Genomic DNA, 20,632 nt, shown 5'->3' with positions numbered 1-20,632 from the left:
GCTCTGGAATTTCTAATATGTACTGAACTAAAGGTAAAAAAACACAACTTTAGAAATAATAACATTCTCACTTAAAGCTCACAAGAGTCACTTGTATAATACAGGACCTTTAAACTTCTTTTAATCCAGCCAGTTCTGTAGAGAGACAAGTTCAGTTTCTTTTAATTTAACTTCATGACAGTCAAAAAAAAATAGAGATCACACTGGCACCGTTAACACTTTCATTTAGAAAGGTCTTGTAGCATTATAAGGGCATTTCCTGTTGTTATTAATAACTTCAGTGTTCATGTGATTTAATTTAGTGAAGGCAAAACAATGCACAAGCTCTTGATAAAAATAACACATACTTTTATTAACATTTAAGTTGTACACAAACATGTCTATATAAAACACATATATTTACACACAACTTCCACCGAAACCAGGAAGTGGTTACATCGGCAGCAGTCGTTTGGCACTTGGCTTTCAACCAGGAGCAAAGCTGAAAGTATATACCAGAAATATATATAGTTTTGTGGCAGTTAAAATCTATTAATAAAATAAAATACATCAGTTAAAGTAGTTTTCCATGTGACATTTGTTTGCAAAATTATCCAAGTCAAAATACAGTATTTTTTTTTAACAGAGTCAAAGCTGGACTGCAGTAGCTCATTGTAAGATTATTACATGATGTTAAACTACAGACAATATAATGATGCAATTAATAACAATCCTTGGAAACTTTTTTATTTTAAGTATTGCGGTTTATGTTTGAAACTGGCATTTTGTTCAGAGTGCACATTATAAACTACAGGAACATCACAATCACAAATCACAAACTCAAATTATGATTTCGATTTGGTTGTGATATATTGTGTAGCTCCAATTTCAACACTACAAACATTTTGTTTAGAGAAGATGTTATTTTTTTGTTTATGTCCAGAATGTGTGGATAAATTATAGTTGGTACAAAGTCAGCAATCCAAACACATTAAATCACACCTTGAATAAACAATTGGATTAAAATCAATGCAGTATCTAAATGTACAGTTAATTTCAAATGTGTCAAATATTGATAGGTTCAGAATTTTACATGTAAACCAGCCAATATACTCTTTAGGCCAAGTATAAGCCTGAAAAAAGCAATGCCAAATCAAAATGTTGAATTGTAGGTAGCTAATTTATGATGAAAAGGCCAAAGTGAAAAATGTAACACCATAATCAGCTAAAATAAAATGTTAAAACTGTAATTAAACTGAAATATTCTCAAATATTCTTGTTGACTGATAATTGTCATGAGCTGTTTTATTATAAATAGCCATTCAGCTGGTCTAGCCAAGTACACACAATTTCAGCAGGAAAACTACTAGTTGCCTGCAAGTTTTGATGAGGCAGGAATTATTTACATTTATATGCACATTAAAAGGTACACTGTGCAACTGTTCTGATGGTGGGTCTGCCATTTGCCTGTATCTATGTTGATGATATTGCTTTTGTCTGGAAAGTTCCACAAAAGAGCATTACACTTAACTGCTCGTCTCTATGAAAATAAATAAGTATGATGGCATGGTGGATTATTCAAGGCAAAGCAATAACATACACACTAAGACAAGCAGTTGGCAGACCCTACACTAAAAAAGTTACATACTGCACCTTTAATATGTAGGCAATTAATGTAACAGCTCTTGCGGCTCTGCTCCTGGTTGAAGAATTGAAAATGCGTAAACCCAAGGCAAAAGCTTTAGCAGCATTTGTTTTTTCTCCACAATTTGGAGTCTGGGAATGTGTCCATTTTACTCCCACTTGTACAACTTGAGCATCTTCTCTGTGAGCGACGCCAAAAAGTGTTCTCCACTCACAGAGAAAGGGCTAATGTCCAGTACAGGGAGGTCGGCTGGGAGCTTCTGGAGTAAAACACCACTGCCAGCATCCCACACCTGAAGGAGAAGGGAGGGACAGTTCAAAGCTTACACACACTGCTGTGAAGTTTACAATGAGAAACAACACATGACAATTGTGATCATGCAAACTGATACTTTTGAGCACCATTACAACTTGATGTTAATATATTTTTGTAGAGTGTATGTGTTAGGCAGCTGGTTAGCAGCAGAACATAATTTATTGACACACTGCAGAGACTGGGGGTATTCTACATGTACGCTATCTCTATATTGGAATATTACCATGGAGACACAATGCACAGATAGCAAATTAGTTTTAAGATGGTCTGAAAACTAAGGATTCATGGTCTTGTTTAGGTGTTTGTTTTTCAACAAAAAGACAACTGAAAAACTGTTGGTGAATGCTAGCTAACTTGTAACTGTAAATTTAAGTGTGAGAGACTTGTTTAAGAGTTTAATCAGTTCACCTGCTGTAGTCCCAACTAAATCAGCGATTTCTGGTTAGATTATGTAAAAAAAAAAAAAAAAAAAACTTAGATTAAGTCCCCCCCACCCCAGGAATGCTGATGATGTCAGCTGTAAATATTCAATTGGAAAAACAAAGTGGAAATTTATCTAAAATCATGCATTTAAAGCACACAAGTAGGCAAAGCAATAAGCAATACATTGGTTATGCAGTCTTTATTTTAGCATAGTAGCCTTTAAAAACCCTTACTAAATCTACTGCACCGAACTGCTTGTGAGATAATGCGATGAATGATAATGTAAGTGAATAAAGGAGGGCACGCAGGTGGTAAAGTGAAAAGTAGCCAGCAGACAAAGAGGGGTTGAATCACTCCACTCCAGTCTTATCAGGCGTCGGAAGAAAAGCATGAGATGTTATCTGTGGTACCAGTCCTGCACATTAAGATAGAGGACCTTGGAAGTCTTTATTCTGAGTTTAAGAAAGTTTAGATTAAAGGATTTGGGTGAGATTTGGATAGTGAATGTACAGCTCTAGCTCAAACTATGAATAGTCAGTAGTCACAAATTTGAATAATCATTGTCATTTCCACTCGTTTATGATACCTGGGTCACTGTAATTGAAAGGTCTCTAACCAGTTCTCTGTCAGTAAATGCATGTGGTTAGGAGCAAAATTCAGGACACTGGTGAGCTTTATTATGGACTTTGTCAGAGGGGACAGTTTGTTTGAGAGAAGAGGATAGTGTGTGATTAAATGTCCCTTACCATGGTTGAGTTGGAGGCCTCATCTCCAGCACAGACCAGAGTTCCTGATCCCTCTGGACTCCTAAAGACAGAGTTCTTGGTGAGAAGTTTACAGGACGTCCCGGCGTAGAAGGTCTGCACAGGGGAGCAGGAGCAGGCTGGAGCCTCACTGGAGTCCTGCTGTGGCGTTCGGTTTAGGGCCATGAGGACGCAGCGGAGGGAAGGGTTAGAGCGGCCTGACAAACCACATAAAAAATTTCAACTTAGTGTTAATAAATTTTTTAAGAGTTTAGATGTCGAGTAGCAGGCAAATGGTGATTTGACTGACAGAAGCTTGACTTTACTTTATTGAGCTTTTAACCAACATTGTTCCTTCATCTAAAACATACCTTAAGTCAGACATGACCAAAGTACGGCCCGTGGGCCAAATGTGGCCCTCAGACAAATTTTTCTTGGCCCTCAGGCTTCCAGGTGAATTGGCCCAAATTATCTTGCATCAATTATAAATTAACTTTTCACTGCAAGTTTTTTGAAAATCTACCTTGATAAAACTAAGTATTAAATATTTAGTGTGTGGTTTTAAAGATCTTAGCATGAATAAAGTCTGATGGCTAATTCTAACGTGTTAAACATGCACATATTTCAATTATTTACAGTACTGAGCTCCAGTCTACGGCCCTCGATTGGCCCTCTGCTTTGTTTGTGTTTAGAGATGTGGCCCTTGATGAAAAAAGTTTGGACACCCTTGCCTTAAGTTATATTTAGCTTAAATTACCCTTGTTTGATAAATCCTGTTTAGGAAGTAAGCACTTACGAACTGAATTTCCCAGATGATGTCACAGGTAAAAGTTCAGAGGTCACCTGGGCCGTTTTTGAGTCCATAAATCATCACCAGACTTATTCAGAGAATTTCAGCCATCAAAATAAAACAACAGCATGCATATATTAGCATGTCAGAAGCATGCTAGGTTTCTGGGGATGGGTTCACATATGTCTTACAGGTGTTTTAAAAGCAAATATATCTTTAGAGATAAATAAGACCAGATAATTGAGTGTTGGGATGGATAAGGTAACTTCATGCGCCAGGGATCCCTCCCGGGATTCCTGGCGCATGTCGAGTGACACATCCTGGGCTGCATCAGACACCATGCTCTGGAGCTATGACATTGTTACCTCTACCTGTCCCTCAAGTGTGACGGTCTCACCTCAGGTGGGTGAACTGGGGCAGCTTCAGAGGCCATTTCTCCACTATCTGGGGGTGCTTTATCTTCACACCACTGGACTATGCCATTCTCGTTCTGAATTATGCCCACTGTTACCAACATAGGAAGAACATCTGGAGGCAGTAGGTGGAGGTTGTTACCTCTGTCTTCTGTAAATGTGTCATGCAGTGTTTTAGATGGTTCTTCGACAGGAACGCCAGATGTGGCCTTTTCTATAAGCGTTTCAGATGGTTCCAGGTGTACTGATGATGACTGAATTTCTACCTCAGAATGGTTCCCTTGAGGAACTGAAGTGTCCTCTGTTGCTTCTTCCAGAGGCTCCTTACACTCTGTAACCTCCTCATTAGACCGATTTGGTATAACTGGAGTCGTGTGTTTCTGGGGAGTTGGTTGTGGCTCATTATAAATATAATTATAACCAAAGGAGTTGAGCATTTTGACTGCAGCAGCATTTTTTGCCTTCCTTGACTCGCCCATTCCCACCGTTTGGTCTGCTACAGTCAGTTGCATATGATGGATCCAAGGCTCAGATTCCATGTCCACTTTCAATAACCTGTACTGAGGGGGGTTTCCACGCCACTTTGTCACCAGTATATCCAGACACTGCACTGGGTTTTCTTTTGGCTTAAACATGGGTGGTTCTCGCCAGCAGACACCAGTGCGTTTATGTTTCCTTACCCTCCAATAACTGTCCTCCTCCTCGGGTGGAGGAGTTAGGCGGAGCAGGTCTGGGAAAATACATTGTGCTGCCAGCTTTTTTGCAAGCATTTTGGTTGGTGCTTCTGCTTCAGCAGAGAATTCTCCAACTGTTACGCGAAAGGTGAAGATTGGAGGGGGACCTTCTTTCTTCACCTCTTTAAAATCTACTGGCATGCAGTGCTTACATCCTAGTTCATAGACTTGAGTAACTTCATGTTTGTAGTTAACATCTATCCTTTTGTGCAAGGGCAGTGTGTTTCCTCCACAGTTTGCCATTGTAGTGGTTCTTAAGTTAGACTCTGTAAACTGGTGAGTTTTTTTTTTGTTTTTTTTAAATGCTATTATAATCTTTCTATACCAAATTTGAGGGACAAACCCGTCAAATTACTGAATTATATATTCCAAGGTGTCATTCACAGTGTGCATGAGTAACCTCTGCCCTCACCTGGCCTGTATGTGACCAAACAGTGTCTGCTCGCTGGCTCCACCTGGATGTCAGTGCAGCCAGAGGTCTCCAGAGGTAGGATGTGGGGTCTGTAGGTGGTTTCGTTCACCTGCTCCCAAAAACAGCCCCCTTCTAGAGAGCCAGCGATCAGTCCACCACAAGGGAATGAGCTGGAGGCTGCCCGGGGCACATAACAAAGAGAAGCAACGGGACACCTGAGGATGAGAAATAGGGCTTAGCTAAATTCATATCTCTTTATTTCCACATATTTTTAGATTATTCCTTATGGCTTTAAAATATTTTACTAGACCAGAATATATTATATGAAAACAGCATTTATGAGATCAAAGTGGTTGAAATACAATCAGTACAATGTTCAAAACTGGGATTAATACGTAGTTTAATTGTTTAGGAATTAGAAATGTTACAGTTTTACAAATCACAATTACAGACACCGTTATATGGTCAGTTGTCAGGTGTTAGGCGTCATGCTGTGTTATAATGGTGTCATTTTTTTTCATTTACAATATCTAATACATTGTCATTTGTATGTGACCAGCTTTAAGAAATATAACTTTCTGGACTTCCTAGTTTATTTTCATGGGAAAAAAATTGATCTAAAGACTTTGTACGCTTAGTTATATATTGTCCTGTGTCTATAATAAATTATGATTTTGGTTCCACTGGAAAAATCTTAGAGAAACCAATTTTACTTGGGATCAAACCTTCACTCTTATAACTTTAGATTTTAAGCTTATGTGTTACCTGGAGCGCAGAGGTTGTAGCTCCTGGATGTGGGTGCTGGTGTCTCGAGTGTCGTAGACCAGCACAGAGCCGTTGATGAGGCCAGCGTATACATAGTTACTGTTGTCAAGGCACCAGCAGCAGCTCCACACAGGTCGACCCGCGTTATATGTCTGCACCACAGTGTTGGTCAGCAGGCTGGGGCAACATAACAATGAGTACAGATCCAGCAATGGGGATGTCATAAGATCACATTTTAGTGTTAAATTAATTGTGTTACAAGTTTACAATAATTTGCATTCATTGTCCTCATTACCAAACTGAACTAACTTGATTTAGTCAAGTTAATGTGACATGAAGAGACATATCAAAAAAACACTTTAAAAAGTGTAGGAGTATAAATTGCTAAATTACAAAACTCTGCTTTTAAAATTCTTTCAAGATAATTTCTTTATAATCAAAAAAAAAAAAAAACCTGCATGTTATTTTTATAATTTATTTTATTTTATGTATTCAATCTAAGATACTACAGCAAATAGCAAACAGGCCAACCCGCCCTGCACCTCATAGTGCAGCTGCTGGCCTGGTATGTGCATTTTAGGAAAACGTAATTACTCTGATTTAAAATTCTTTAGACTATAAATTGATATAATCTACCTTTAGAAATCATGTCTAGTACTAATACTATACTCCTGTGTTACAAAAGGACAGGAAAGGAAAGTTGCACTGGTGTTAGAAATTCAAACATGAGTGTAATTAATTAAGATACATTTTTGCATTCAAAATAATATAAGATCATGATGCACTGAGTTTTTATTTAAGCGAAATGTAAACAAATGCATAGGACCATAAAGCATCGACAAATATATATACAATATCTGACCTTGCACAGACAGCATACCTGGTGAGTTTGATGGTGTTGTCCAGAGCGGCTGACAGCAGCAGACTGTCGTTCTGTCTGTTAAAAGAGAGGCCTCTGATCTGTTTGCTGTGGATTGGGACGTATTGACTCGCTTTCATGTTCACAACACTCATCTTCTTCACCCCACAACCTGCAAACAGAGAATAGAAAGGAAATTTTAAAGTGGTTTACCAACATGTTATACAGAATGAGTCAGCTGTGGTCAATGTGGGCTGTGGTATCTAAATGCTTATAACCTATGGCTTATTTCCACAGCGTGTGACTAAAAATATTAATGATTAAGAAAAAAAGCATGACTTGTTTGCTTTAATAGATCCATTAATAAAATATTTTCTATACACTCATACTAGCGTTGTCTATTACTGATAAGACTAGTACAGAAACTTGATACTAATTTGATATTTGAGAATAAAATGGCATGCATACAACATTTTGTGTGTTTGTTTGAAAATTACATCCTACTTCATATAATAATTTCCAGAGAGGGTTTTTTAATAAGTGTGGTCAAAATCATATCAATATCTTCCTTAGTATTGAAATCAAATCACACTCCAAATTATAGACGTACAGTGGTGATTGTTGAACATTTTAGCATCTAAAATATATAAGGTCTTTTAACTACCATCATCTACAGATATTACACAATACATTAAAAATGCCAAGCTAGGTGGACACTTGCACACAAGTCACAAGTCCTCTGTACATACGTGTTACAAGTTTGTTAGTTCTCTTCATTAGAATCAAATATTTGTCCATGTGATTGAGTTGTGTCTTTTATACGGAAAGTGAATGTCTGTTGTCACTAATTGAAGTGTTTTTTGTTAGAACATCAGCCCATTTTAAAGCTACAAGCCATATCTACCTAGGGGTTGCAAAACAGCCACCTGAACCTGAATGAAAAAATGCAATGGGATGTATAGACTTGCCTGGGATCAGTGTGGCATGAGGAGAGGGCTGAGAGGCCAGGAGGCAGCTCAGGGGTTCGCAGTAGGCCAAAACTCGACAGCCTCCATTCTGAGACATCAACACAGCTTTGGAGAAACCATACTGGCCCACTCTGGATCCATCCGTTCTCTGTGATGAACCAGGGAGCAGAGAGGACGACGACGAGGAAGAGGAGGAGGTAGAGGGAATGGAGCTTCGACCCGTTTGGGACATTAAAGACCTCAACTCCTGCACATTACAGAATACAGAGGTGAGAAACAACTGGACTACGTTGGGTTTACCTGCAGTAGTAGGGCACCCAGTTGAGTAAGAGGCCAGGTTAGTTCAAAAGTAGAATAAAAAAATCAGTTTACAATAAATTAAAGAGTTAGGTTCAGATCAACAACAAGCACAACCCTTAACTCCTCTGTGTGGGAAAGGACTGCAAATACAAGGACAACCATAAAAGCAGAACTTAGTCTATAGGATTTATATAAAAAACATTAATTTAGGAACATGGAGAAGAGCAATGTGGTTCAACAGCCTTGATAAATCCATAAATTATCCTTTCAATTCTTACAGTAGAAGCATGTTAACCACAGCTCATTCAAAACTAGCTCTGCCAGCAGTACTACAAAAAAAAAATCAATTTAATTTTCTTTTGTAAAATGGACTCCAGCTTGACCAAAAAATGTGCTCAAATGCAACTAAACTGCTTGGAAATATCTTAAAAGAGTGAAAAAGTAATCTTTGTAACTACCGTATTTTTCGGACTATAAGTCGCACTTTTTTTTAAGGTTTGGGTGGTCACTCCAGGCTCGTGTGTCAGTATCTAGCACTACTATTACTCCTGTACCACTACCACTAGCACTCTGCTGCACATGCCTCCTGTAGAAATAGCCGCTGTCTCACCGTAAATAGTGAAATATTCAGCCAAAAATGGTAATGGAGCAGCAGAAAGAAAGTTTGGAGTGAGCGAGAAACTTGTGAGAGACTGGCGGAAAGCGGCCAGTTATGTTATGTTGTTTATGCTATAATAATAATATAATAATAATTACTGTTAATATGTTACGTTAACATATTAACGCTTGTTCATCCTGTTGTTTTGTATTCTGTTTTTATTACTATAACTTGCCTTTCAAGATGAAATGTCGGTTCCTGGTCTCTGATTTTACAAAATACTTTTCCCCAAAAAGTGCGACTTATAGTCCAGTGAGACTTATACATGTTTTTTTCTTCTTCATTGTGCATTTTTTGGCTGGTGCAACTTATACTCCGGAGCAACTCCAGAAAATACGTTAATTGAAGTGGAATGCTTTCCTCCATTAACAACATAAATCTGTAGTTTCTTGTGTGAAATCCTTTGTACCTGTAGTTCCTTCTGCATCTGTCCACACTGGTTGGTGACCACCTGAAGTCTGAGTTTGTCTTGAGCTGACTCCAGTTCAGCTTTTCTCCTGAGAGACTGCTCATGTTCCAACGCTCTGGAAAGGAAGACACACAAGCCATGTTATGAGTGAGGATGATGTATACAGCATGCAAGTTATTAGCCCATTTCAATGATAATGCAATTACAAGCATTTAGTGCTATCATTACTGTCATTAAAATGATTCAAGATTTTAAATGAGTAATTCCCTCCTCCAATGAAATAAAAGTTCCATCCATGGCCTATACAACTTTAAGCATACTGGAACAAAACAATGTATTTATTTTAACACTCAGTTTTATAATGCAAGAGCAACACCAACTGAAAAAAGATCTTTTAATTGTGAACTCACTCGAGTACCATTTAACACAGTCTCTCACCTTTTTAAACTCTCTTGTTCAGAGTTGTCGAGTGCTCTCAGCTTTGTAACATACAACTTTACAATGTCAGACCGCTTTGCCTTTTTGTTGCACTGAATAAAACAGACATTCAGTTATACAGGAAAAGCAGCCTATAATTTTTTTTTTTTTTGTGCTGAATATTCTAACCTGGGGGCATTTAGCAGCCACTCCAGCTGACTTGATCCACCTCTGGATACAAGTGAAGCCGAAGAGATGCCCACAGCGCAGGGCAGAGGGTCTGTGCTCCCCGGCTGTGGTCCAAGGCTCAAAGCAAATAGTGCAGGTATCACCTTCTCCCTCCTCCATGTGTGGTGATGCAGATAGATCAGAGGCTGGAGCTTCTGGGACTGCCTGCACAAGCAGCCATGCAAGAATCACATACACAGTTAATATTATGGTCATGAGGACACATTTACAGGATGAAATTAAATAGTTTATCATATTACTCTAAGTTTTAAATAAAGAAGATTCATATAAAACCAAGAAAAGAAATGTACTTTTTTATTCTGTGGAAGAATGTTCAAATAAGAACACCAATATGTAACGCTACTTCCATTTTGTGATTATTCTTGGTTTTATGAATAAAGCGAACGAGCATGGATTCCCTACTAGTTCAGAATTACAATAAAGTTTCGTAAAGTGATGAGTGCTCAATTCTATTCTTTTGCTATCCTTAAAACTCTGTGTTGCAGCGCGTAAATGTGCACATTGTGGGACAAATAGGTTCTCTTGTCTTGTGAAATGTATTTATGTACATTACCTGGGCACTTTGAGTTGGAGCATCGGTGCTCTCTATGGTTGGAGCTGAACTGGTGCCTTAAAACAGAAACATGATAAACAAATACATATATAACCAGGAGTGTCGAGTTTAGATGACAATCTACTTACATTATATTTCAAAGTAAATTCATTTTGACATTTTTATAGCACATACATAAATTATATCTTTTATATTTTTGTGGAATTTTACAAAAGTGACCTCATTAATGTTTTCTGGTGATTTGTCAAATAATATGAGTAAATATGGTGTGGTAATGTACACTGACACATATGCCATTTCATCTTCTTTTGAAAATGCCATAGGACTGTGAAATTAATTGAGTTTTAATTAAGATTCAGTCATCCTTAATCCTCAATAATCACTGACAGGCAAACATGTCAGTAAAAATGTGCTTTGGAGCAGACTCACACATATGTGTTGAACACCATTTTGGCTGTTTTTTAATAAGACCAACTTTTTATGTGATCAATTAATATAAGGAAATTCATTAATATTTTTTTGACATATCACCCAGCCCTAACAATAGATAGACACTTTACTGAAATTATTACAATGCCATACAGTAAAATAGATACAAGAATACTGTCCACTTGCTTCATTTGAAACATCACATCACAGCACATTACAGAATCTGAAAATAACCACTAATCTACTCACTGTCTCTCCCTCACACAAACTCACTTGGTTCTTGTGCTTCGGGCTGTGGAACTGTCCCGTTAACGTGGGGGCTAGCAGGGGGGTCTGGTTGGGCAGTCTCAGGGCCAGTGGAGAGGGCAGCTGGAGCAGCTTGGTTGGTGGCATCCTCCTCATCTGAGTCACTGATTTCTGTGGTACTGCTGGACTCTGGGTCTGCAGCATTGGCAGCTGGAGCTCGGAGCAGGAAGTCAGGAAATCCTCTAGAGGGCGCAGCCGTTTGACTGGGGTAGTGCACTCTCAGGCCCTGTCTTCAGAATACAGACAGCATACATAAGTGTCAAAGAAGGCAACTTTTTGGGAAGCTATCAATCAAAACAAAAACTTGTAGTCTTGTAATGAGCTCCCAGTGTTATTTCAAATGATAATAATCTTGAATGTGAATTTTATCATTTCACAATATCACAATACTCACCTTAGTCTCCTGCGTATCTGTGGCGTAGTTCGGCCCGCAGCTCTCTGACTGAAGGCCCAGGTGGCGGGGAGTCGTGGAGGGACCTGTCTCCTCACACTGTCCCCTTCCTCTTCCTCCTCCTCCTCCACTTCTGTGCTGCTCCCAGAGTCTGACACCACATAGGGCTCATTTGGGTTCTGGGCCTCGGCCTGAGCTCCAGCGCTGCCCTGAACCCCTGGAGAGTCCACCTCCATCGCCTCCATCTAAAAAAGTTAATTTATTTTGAGATATATTTTAAAATTACTGACACAAACTAAGCCCTGCCCAAATGTAAATGATATGCACCATTCCAGTCTTACATTAAGTCTTTTCATAGGTGATTAAATAGCTGATTAAATAATACATTAGACATAAAACCACAAAGCACTGTGGCATACACGGTAAAAAGCGAACAGTCAATGATTTATCAGCAGAGTAATTTTCATCACACACCATCGGCTCAAAGCCTATAGTGTAGTGTAAAGGTAATTGGCCTACTACCAGTCAAGTCTTTCACAATTCCAACAGTCCCTTTCAAGTGTGTACTTGGAGATCGCTGAATACTGTATATTCATTGAGAACGCGCGTACTGTTGACAGCGGCACAGCAGACCGTCTCCAGACCCACTCCAGACCGTGGATTTTAAGGCCTTGTAGCAAAACAAAGCTAATGAAGTAAATTATGAACGGACACAAGTGTCTATTTGCTTTGCAATAAGCGTTGCACTTGCACTTTAGGCGAGTTAATTTAGCTGACCAGTCATAAAGTAATATTTCTTTTATATAAAAGCACAAGATGACCGATTATGTAGCTGCCGGATTTGTATCAACGCTGTGTATGCAGTTGCTGCCTTATTTGTCTCGAACTCTTTCCTGCGCATGCGTAAAATGGGCTGCCATCTTGAGTATGGCAACAGCACATGGGCAAACATAAGTCAGATCTTCTCAAATTTTACCAGACATCTAAGTAAAATCACAATAATAATTTGTCTGTTGTTGCCAATATATACTCATCAAACCCCACACAACCGCTCTTACATATTAGCTAGTTATTTAGAGGAAAAACATAAAATGAAGTTTGTTGCTTACAGATAGCTAGCTAACTTTAATTGAAAACACAAAACTAGTTAGCTGCTGACACCTACGAGGTGGTTAGTCTAAGGCAAAGTATATTAAACGTTTCTGTTGTTAATCTAACCCCGTAATGTAAATCACAGAAAGAGTGCGTACCTTAGTTATAGGGCAGACACTAGCCAAGGTAGATTAGCAATTTGCTAACTTCGCGGGTCGAAGAGGGACGCTTACCTTGGAGTAAATGGAGGTTTAGTCGCTGTAGATAAAACTCTGGAGGATATTTCCCCTCATTACCATAAACCTATTGCTGCTAAAACAAACTATTTGCAGTATCGTCTTGTAATTATAATTTAAACCTGTGACAGGGATTGGGCGCATTATTTTCCTTCGGATCGAATCTCCCGGCGCCCGTCCACTCGCCCCGCCTCATCCTGCGCGGACGTCACTGTCAAAGGTCATTTGCGCAACAAAGATATTTCATAATCGTATCAGCAGCAACCAGCAACTGATAGATCCATGTTGTGGCTACATCAAAGTGTCCAAACTTCAGGAAGTTAAAAAAAAACCTTTGCCTATACACCACTTGCTTGTTTCCACAGTTAATCAGAACAGGCGTGGAACAGGTATATATTAATTTTCAGTTTTTTTTTTTTTTTTTTTGTTTTTTTAATAAAAACACCCCAAATTAAATATGCTTACATGCAAAATATCAGTGTCATAGGTTACTATGAAACAGTTACTCATGGCAAACAAATCTCCATGACAAGGTGTACCTGTAAGAAGCCCACTGGCCTACTAACAAGACAACTCATTATTGTGGCACATAGTTTTGTTTTGTTTTATTATGTTTTATTAGCACATCAAATTGAGCATGCTCAGAAAATTATTTGGAAGATTGTTGTAGTCTCAGACAGCCATACACGGTTAGTAAAGACAAAGAATAAGATACACATCTTTCTCAGTATATACAGTATATATACATACATACTTACATACATACCACAACATTATTTTCATTTTATTGTATGAAACATTTTAGTTGGCCACCAGGCCTATCCCTTTTAAAATGTTCTATGTTTGAGGTGCCAAGTAGTTCTGCCTGACTACCACTAGATAGAGATATTGCTACTCATATTTCAGCAGTTGCGTAGTGCTAGTTATATTCCCTCAATACATTTTATGAAGTACAATTTTGCATTTAGTTTTTTGTTTTTTGTTTTTCCCACAAAAACGTTCTTGATTTCATTTGACATACTTTAATAAAGTATAAAATATGTCTACTATGGTCAAGGTAAAGGCTTGATTTTTGTAGGTCACGGTGATTCCAGAGGTAGTTGTGTCACCACACTGCGCAGTTTATCCACCAATACTGTAAAATAATGAAAGAATAACATTGTTAACACATAAATTAACATTACTGTTGAAACTGTTTATCTGAAAACACAACTTGTGTACCTCCAGCTGATGGTCTGTGGAAGCTCTCATAGGCTCGACATGCATTGATCAGATCCCCGAGCGCTTTGGGGCAATCCTCAGGAAGTGGCTCCATATATTTCTCTTTGCCCACTCTCTCAAGCATTTCCTTATTTGTCCATTTCGCTTTAGTTACTGGATCTGCAAAACAGCAACATCAATACAACAACTCAACCACTGAGTAAAATTATTTTAAATACAGTATTTGTGTGATAGAGGAGTGAAGACAGAATAAACATCAAAATACATTCGTCCTATATATGTATCTTATTAATATCTTTACTTTACACACCTTCAAAGGGATGGCGACGAGTTGCAATTTCCCACATGACAATACCAAAACTAAAAAGAAACAAAAATGTAATACTTCTTTAGTCAGTTCACACGTAATTGAAGCTATAATTCATATATACTTTAAACTTGTGCAAAAAACAAAAAAATAAATTAATAAAAATCCTGTAAAATAACATAGGTATAAAATAACATAGGTTTAATGTAGGGAGGTAAAATAATGTGGGCACCATTTACTAAAAAGTTAATGTTATTTTTTTAAACCCGTGCTGCGGTATGTAACTTTTCTGATAATTGTAACTCCACCATCTCATGAAGGTGTTATTACTTTGTTTAGCTCAGTATGGCTTTAAACATCTATATATTTACATCTTTTTTCTGGAACATGCAGATGATGCCAACAGACCAAGTTACAAGTCAGTCACAAGTCAGATCTGCAGAGAGGAGACCCCCACCCACAGTAAAAATGCGCAGTATTTTTAAAAGTATTTTTGCGTAATAAAAATTATGTGTACATATATATATATATATATATATATATATATATATATATATATATATATATATATATAGATATAGATAGATAGATAGATATAGATATAGATATATATATAGATATAGATAGATAGATATAGATATATATATATAGATATATAGATATAGATAGATAGATAGATAGATAGATAGATAGATATGGGTTTAAGCATAGTCTGAAGTCCAAGGGTTGTAATGACTTTAACTTCTTAAAAAAATAAAATAAAGAACTCATAAAACACAAAGACACTTAGCCGTCTGACCTGTAAACTTCACATTCTTTGCTGTAGGGGTAGTCGATGCTGTTGAGCATTTGTGGAGGAGAGTAGCACAAGGACCGGCTCTGTCGATCATGTCTGTTCTTTTTCAACGAGGTCTCTGTTTTGGCGAGCTCAAAGCCTCCTAACTGGACACACAAAACTACATCAGTACTTACTTACATTTACCCTTCCCTTGGATCTGGCTCTCCAAGCAACCACTTTACAGTGGGCTATGATACCATAACAAGATAAGATAACCTTTATGTCCTTGTTGTCTACGATTTATATTTCGTATTACCAGTTGATTTTGTTTCTGTATTTTTTTGGTACCTTCACTCTATAGCCTTCAGCCACAAGAAACTTGTCGCTGTTGATGCACCCATGGACCTTTGACTTAGCCTCAGTTTGATGTAACCTATCAAAAATAAAAATAACATTCAATCCAAACCCAGTGTACAATATATAGACCAACTTTTTTCATGCTCTCACCTGTATAACCCCTTGGCGGCATCCAGACACATGCGTGCTTTTCTCATCCAGGATAATTTACAGTCCGAGTCTAGGACCTGCCTGAGACTGCCCTTCTCACAGTATTCCATGATGATCAGGTACTCTGGATACGGACCTAAACAGTAAGCCAAAAAAAAGGTAAAAGGAGGTGATAATAACTCCTTTATTCACATTTACAAATTTTACTGAAGTGACATAAAATAAAAAATAAGCCTTAAAAATGCTAAATCGTTATATGACTATATTATGTGACAACAAAACTAAAGTAAGAGCAAAATTCTTGATAATGTTTTACCTTCTTTATTCTTGACACAAATGCCAAACATTCGGAGGATGTTTGGTGACTCAAAAAGCCTCATCGTTTGAACCTCCTTGTTAAAAACATTATTGATCTCACTAAAAGGAGGAAAACAAAGTAAAAAGTGACAAAAACGCACTGTATTGCCTTGTAATGTTTCAGCAGACAGAATGTGTTGTAGTCGATGATGCAAAGACCCATTTTGGTCAATAGAGGCATGGGGAGAATTTGGCATATTTGTTTTATAAGCAACATAAAACATATTATTAGAGGTATTAGTTAAGGTTGATCTCTATCTCAACTGCTTTTTTCCCATAATAGAGCTGTTAGCTGAGGCTAATAATGCACATAATATCATATGTGATTTTAATATTGCAATCAAGCTGGTGGCAACTTAACTGTTCTGAAAGTAGCAAGTTAGTAAGTTATTAAATCTGTGACAATTTTCCACTGAAACATTTTAAAGTACAGGATAAAAACATTGTGCAAGTGGTTAAGTTTATCTAAATACTAATTTAAAAATTCATGTGTATTTTAAATGTATGTAGAGTATGTTACCAATGCTTTTATACAGTGATATAGCACTAACTTTTAACTTTAGATTTTTTCCACTTTTATGGTCTTTTAGTGGACAACAAACCTGAAGCTAGTGTCTGCCTGGTCAATAAAGCGCTTGATGGCCACAGTGAAGCCATTGTACTCTCCTTTATAAACCTCAGAGGTAGGGGTCACCATGAAGGGCTGCTGAGGGAAATCATACTTGAGCTCCTCTGGTTTGATCATCCGGATCACCTCATTTGTGGCACTGGGCTTGTTCACTGCAATAACAAGAGCATATTAAACAACATTCAACTTCTGCTTTTAGACCTACATTTACTTCCTCTTTTCTGTAATTTCAAGTCTCTCACTGAGCGATAACTAACTGAATCATAGGCACACTTGAGTTTTGCCTGGGATGCAATACTCACATATGTCCACCATCTTGGCCACATTGGTTTTAACCTCTTCAAACTCCTTCATCATGGCATCCATCTTGTCCTGCTGCACTTGCACGTAGTTCAGTAGTACTGAGGAACAGAAAATGCTGAATGATCTTTTTATAAATATCTTAAAAGGTTTAGTGAAAAAGTTGTCTATTGTTATGTCTGCAAGTAGAAACTATTGATACCTTCTTTGAGTTTATTTATCCTTGAGTTTTCAGACCATGCATTTAAAAATCTGTTTCCTAATGAGTTCAATGAGTCAACATGGTAACTGTGGAAATGTCCCACCACAATTTTACCAAAAAAGACTTATCAATAAAATGAAAGAGTGTTGTAAAATAATAAACATAGGCCTACTTGGGTGTACATGGGTTTGAACAGATTATTAGTTTACAATAGACTAGAAATTCAAAATTGATATGAATATGCTCATTTCCACAAAGCCCTTACATCTCTTGAGCTCTGCGTCATCTTCCCGTGAATCCATCTCGTCCAGCTTCTGTCTGTGGCTTATCTCGAACACTTCATAGATCATGTCACCGTGCTCCACCTGCAGCGCCCCCGACAAAACTTGGAAGGCATCGTTTAGCCGCTCGTTCACTGTGGTAAATCCATCCAAGTGGCTACCGGATTTCAGAATGCGCTGGACCCAACTGGCCTGTGTGTACTTTTCTATCAGATCCCGCGCCGATGTCAAGGTGATGGTCAGCTCCTGAAGCCCTTTCTCTACCACGTCCGATTTGAGGATGGCTTTTCTCTTCCTCGCAGACTGCACCAGCTCCTCCAAAGCTTTCACTCTATCTGCCACACGATGGCAGCGCTTTTTGTTTGCCTTGACGTTCTCAACCAGGTCATATATAGCAGACGCAATGGATAGTATGGGCTCAATGAAGTCCATGGCTATAAAGACAAATATAAAAGTGGTTACAATTACGTAGTGGAAATTACTGATAAAACAGTTACACATGGAGCTCAATGTAGGAACAATCTCATCTAATCTCAGCAGGTGGTTAGTACTTGGCTCGAAGAGCAGTAGGAATAACAGGTGGGGCTGCAATGGCTCTAGTGCATTCTGTTGGTGTGTCCTTAAGCAAGACACATCACCCACTTATTTATAGTATGAATGTGGTGTGAATGTTGGTGGTCACAGTGTCTAATGGAGAAGTGGTAACCCTGCTTTGCATTTTTACAAAAAAATATTATACTGCTATATTATATTATTATATTATTATATTATAACTACTGCTGGTGTAAAAAACAAATGTGCATTCTGTATCTGAAATGACAATAATCTATTCATTCATTGTTATGTCATGTTGCTGCATGGGCAGTTAGTGGAACAATATGTTTTGGTTTAATGGCTTAATATTTGGTTTAATATTTATTGTGTTGACATTTTCTATGTAAACAGAGGGGAGATTTTTGCCATTTTCATGCAATAATGTGAGATTTGGGTTGCAGAGGGTAGAATAAGTAACTTCTATGGCTAATTATTGGTTCCTTTTGCCATTTACTTTTGAAGCCCATACACTTAATGATACAGTTTATTTACAAACGGTTTCTTGTGATTATCTTGCTTTGTGTCAGTGGCATAAAGTGGTTTCAATATTACTGTTTATTGTAATATTTCTCTGTAGCAATATATTGTGCCTCAAATTTTGTTATCATGACCGGCCTAGGGATAGTACCCATAAATGGCCCTCCAAACAATACATCAATGGTCAATGCTTTTAACATCCATTTTGTTTCTGAAATGTTGATGGCATGAATGACCTGAGTAGCAGTGTAACTGAATCCTGTCTTTAGGGTGTCAGGTGTGAGAGAGAAGTCTAGTCATTAATAATTAGTATATGTATTTATTTTAACACAGTAATTAAGGTCAGAAAGGTGTGATTGAACAGATCTATTCACTAAAGCTGTGATAATACATGTATGTAGGGTAGGTAGAAATAATATAATCAACTAAGATGTAGGCCTACAACTTAAGCTAAAATATCATTGGAAGATTAATCACCTTATAAACCAAGATAATACTTTTAAATGTATGAACCTACTGCAATGTTTCCATTCAATGTTCCAATATCATCTCCATCTAGTGTTTTGGTGTTCTTTTAAACCTTTGCCAAAACTGTGATTGGCTGTTACCTCAATCTTTGCAAGTTTGCAAGTGCCTAGGGATTGTACCAACTGTGGGACAGAAGTGCAGGTCTTATGCTCAACATGTCTCAGTCAAATAGCATTATGGGAGGACTCATTGAGACATGTTCTGCTGTTTGTACAAATGTCAACCATTCAACTGAGGCTGCATTAAGCTAACATGGTGTGTGCTGTTGAGTGAATGCTTTTAAGATGCTGTTTAAGATCACTTAAGATCAAGCAAATGCAGCAACAATGTTTTTTTGAGGCCATTTTGTAGTAACCATTTGAGGGCTGATCTAGATTAAAGGTTAAATTAAAGGGCCTGTGCACAACGCTTACATGTATCTGAGCAAAATTGGTTTTACAATATTACAGATTCTGTGCTGTCTTCTGTGAGAATGAGCAAGTGTGTGGTTAGCTTGCTAGTTGCTGTTAGCATTACAGTGATGGCAAAACTCTGCATTGGCCTGTGAAAGTTCAGAAAAGTGCTTATAAACTCATCACTGTGAGCAATTATGATGCTTTATATGCATAAGGTAAGTGAGGAATAACTTTGGACCACTGTAAACTGTTTAGAATAAAATAGTTCTGTGTTTCACTTTTTTAAAAAAAGTCAATAGCTATGACAATGGGCCTTTCTCATCATTATGAATCAGTTATCACTTTATTTTGATCATATTATATAGCTCTCTCACCCTAAATCCCCACTATATAAGCAGTTACATTCATTTATGATTTGAGTTGTTCCTGTAACATTCTGGTCTGGTTTTAGTTTACACAATACAGCTGTAAGGGTTATTGAGATCGACCCTCACTGCAGTGGACACGCCCTCTTCTTAACTAAAACACTATAAATATGATTACAGAGAAAAGACAACCGCACTTACCTGCAATCAGAAATCCTGTCTCCACCAAAGCTCAAAATGAAACCATGTGGTAACACCTCCTGTGACAGCAGTTTCCTCTTCCTCTCTCTCTCTTCCTTTCTCTCTCTATCCACCCTCCCTCCCTCCCTCTCTCTCTCTCTCCTCTCTCTCTCTCTCTCTCTCACTGTTTTATTCATTGCTCCTTTGACACCTCAAGGAGACACATGTCACAGTGGGGCCACATATTATCCTCCCTCCATGTCTGCTTACCGACCTATGGATTCAAATCAAGACTTAATCTTGGTTTAGACCGGCTTTAGTTCGTTTTTTTGCTCCAGGTTGGTCATGTTTTTATTAGTACTGGTTTTGTTCTGGTTTTAGAGCAGACTTAGTCCTCTTCTCTCATTTAGTTTGTGTGCAGCTCTG

The 20,632-nt window shown here is 37.9% G+C and overlaps 2 protein-coding genes across 4 annotated transcripts; both read right to left on the bottom strand.

Annotated features, from left to right (window-relative positions):
- Nucleotides 1-331: 331 nt before the first annotated feature.
- On the bottom strand, nt 332-13,280 carry rfwd3 (ring finger and WD repeat domain 3). Of its 3 annotated transcripts, none has more exons than XM_055155679.1 (13): nt 13,009-13,280; nt 11,762-12,003; nt 11,335-11,597; nt 10,633-10,688; nt 10,020-10,223; nt 9,852-9,943; nt 9,414-9,528; nt 8,047-8,293; nt 7,100-7,250; nt 6,220-6,396; nt 5,455-5,669; nt 3,109-3,323; nt 332-1,916 (listed from the first exon to the last, which is right to left on the bottom strand). In XM_055155679.1, the coding sequence occupies exons 2-13, from the start codon at nt 12,001-12,003 to the stop codon at nt 1,773-1,775; spliced, it is 2,121 nt and encodes a 706-aa protein (XP_055011654.1). In that variant the 5' UTR covers nt 13,009-13,280; the 3' UTR covers nt 332-1,772. The 3 variants fall into 3 exon arrangements, with proteins under 3 accessions (XP_055011654.1, XP_020787812.1, XP_055011655.1); XM_020932153.2 differs by having other exon boundaries at nt 13,084-13,280; XM_055155680.1 differs by lacking the exon at nt 13,009-13,280 and adding an exon at nt 12,281-12,416.
- A 383-nt stretch (nt 13,281-13,663) lies between these two features.
- Nucleotides 13,664-20,306, bottom strand: LOC110166853 (mixed lineage kinase domain-like protein). Its single transcript, XM_020932173.2, has 11 exons — nt 20,228-20,306; nt 17,652-18,101; nt 17,187-17,285; nt 16,859-17,036; nt 16,216-16,316; nt 15,900-16,035; nt 15,741-15,825; nt 15,414-15,556; nt 14,618-14,667; nt 14,308-14,466; nt 13,664-14,221 (listed from the first exon to the last, which is right to left on the bottom strand). Exons 2-11 carry the CDS (start codon nt 18,097-18,099, stop codon nt 14,166-14,168), a joined length of 1,455 nt encoding a protein of 484 aa, XP_020787832.1. The 5' UTR covers nt 18,100-18,101; nt 20,228-20,306; the 3' UTR covers nt 13,664-14,165.
- Nucleotides 20,307-20,632: the final 326 nt, after the last annotated feature.

Source organism: Boleophthalmus pectinirostris, unplaced genomic scaffold (assembly GCF_026225935.1).
Source record: "Boleophthalmus pectinirostris isolate CB_2022bp ecotype Guang Dong unplaced genomic scaffold, ASM2622593v1 HiC_scaffold_2, whole genome shotgun sequence".
NCBI lineage: Eukaryota > Metazoa > Chordata > Actinopteri > Gobiiformes > Gobiidae > Boleophthalmus > Boleophthalmus pectinirostris.
Note: the sequence above shows the minus strand (reverse complement) of the source record. Positions and strands in the feature narration are given on the sequence as shown.